Here is a 1,564-nt window from a genome sequence, read left to right on the forward strand (position 1 = left end):
TCCACGTACCTGATGGACTTGAAACAGAAGTTAATGAAACGTTAATCAATATTCCAATTATGCCAGATCTGTTGGTTTTTCATTCATCGTATAATGAACATACGTCATACAGGCATTCAAAACAGGGTTCGAAATATATGCAAGCTTTAAGTAAGTTTTTGATTGAATATGGCACTAAATATGAAATCTTGACACTTTTAACCGCTGTCTCTAACTATGTTGCTTCTTCTGAATTCGACACTGAAGACAAAAAGGGCATGAAACAAATGCCTCAGATTATGTCGACATTGCTCAAACAACTAAAGTTTGAACCGAGGAGCAAAAAAGAAGAAGAAAAAGAAGAAAAAAAAAAAGAAGAATCTAATCTGTCTTTTATTCTCGAGCGGTGTGCTAATGAGTATTTTGCTTAAACTTGCGGTACTGAGATGGGCTTGATACAATGAATTAAAAACAACGTTTAAACCTTTTGCTTATGAATTCAGACATCAGATGTTTTTTTGAAAAAACAATTAGTTTGTGGTTACAACCAAACACCGCCAAACTTGATTTGGTTTCAGAAATATCATCTAATAAGATGTTTCACTAACGCTATTTCCTACCATAAATTTTACTAATGACACCATTGCTTTCTAGGAACATTTTAAATTTCAAAATAACTCTTCCCTCTGGAAATTGAACAAACATTCTTTTATATACGATTAAATATGAACAACATTAATATGCAGGCTATTTTATTCATGTGCTTTCATATATCGCTGGATTCGTTAAAGTTTCTGCCAAAGAGAAATTGTTTTTCTTTCTTTCTCACGGCGTTATTCTATCTCAGCAGCATTGCTTAATGCTTTTCCAATTCTTCTGCTAATTTTTAAATCCTTATAAATTTTGTTATTATAATAAAGTCTTCGAAATGCCGAAGAAATAATAAAATGTATTTGCTTTTACGCTAGTTCTTAATTTCTTAAAATATTTGAAGTGTGATTGAAAAGGCAATCTTGTCATTTACCTGTTATTTTCTTGCAGCTTATTGTTCGGAAATTTCCGTAAATAATTTTTACTTTTTTACTGTCATTTCATGTTTGCTTAAAGACGACATTTGCTTCTAGGAACATTCTAAATTTCAAAATAACTCTTCACTCTGAAAATTGAAACAACGTTGCTTTATATACAACTAAATATGAACAATATTAATATGTAGGCTATTTTATTTATGTACATTCATATTTTCTTGGCTTCGTAAAACTTTGTCTGCCAAAGAGTAATTGTTTTTCTTTCTTTTCTGTTTGCATTATAATAGGTCAGCACCATTGCGCAATGTTTTTTCAATTCTTCTGCTATTTTAAAAAATCTGGTGGATGATTTCCTAATGAAATTTGTCCGCTGTTAACATAAAGTCTTTGAATTGCCAACGTAAGAATAAAATATATCTGCTTTTACATTAGTCCTGTGTTTATTAAAATGAAGGAAAGATTCTGATGTTATTTTGTTTGCCTGTAGCGCAATGTTTCGTTGAGGCTTTCAATCTTGTGATTTTCCTGTCATTTTCTTGCAGCGGATTGTTCGGCAA

At 31.2% G+C, this 1,564-nt stretch overlaps 1 protein-coding gene across 1 annotated transcript in view; it reads left to right on the forward strand.

The window, feature by feature from the left end:
- The window catches only part of LOC106877591 (caspase-7), a 7,347-nt gene extending 6,439 nt beyond the window's left edge, over positions 1 to 908 (forward strand). The window contains exon 1 of the mRNA XM_089343935.1: positions 1 to 908. This exon is cut by the window's left edge and continues 6,439 nt beyond it. Within this exon, the coding sequence (XP_089200061.1) occupies positions 1 to 410 (410 nt within the window). The 3' untranslated portion in view covers positions 411 to 908.
- The last annotated feature ends 656 nt before the right edge of the window (positions 909 to 1,564 follow it).

Source organism: Octopus bimaculoides, chromosome 28 (assembly GCF_046866305.1).
Source record: "Octopus bimaculoides isolate indiv1 chromosome 28, ASM4686630v1, whole genome shotgun sequence".
NCBI lineage: Eukaryota > Metazoa > Mollusca > Cephalopoda > Octopoda > Octopodidae > Octopus > Octopus bimaculoides.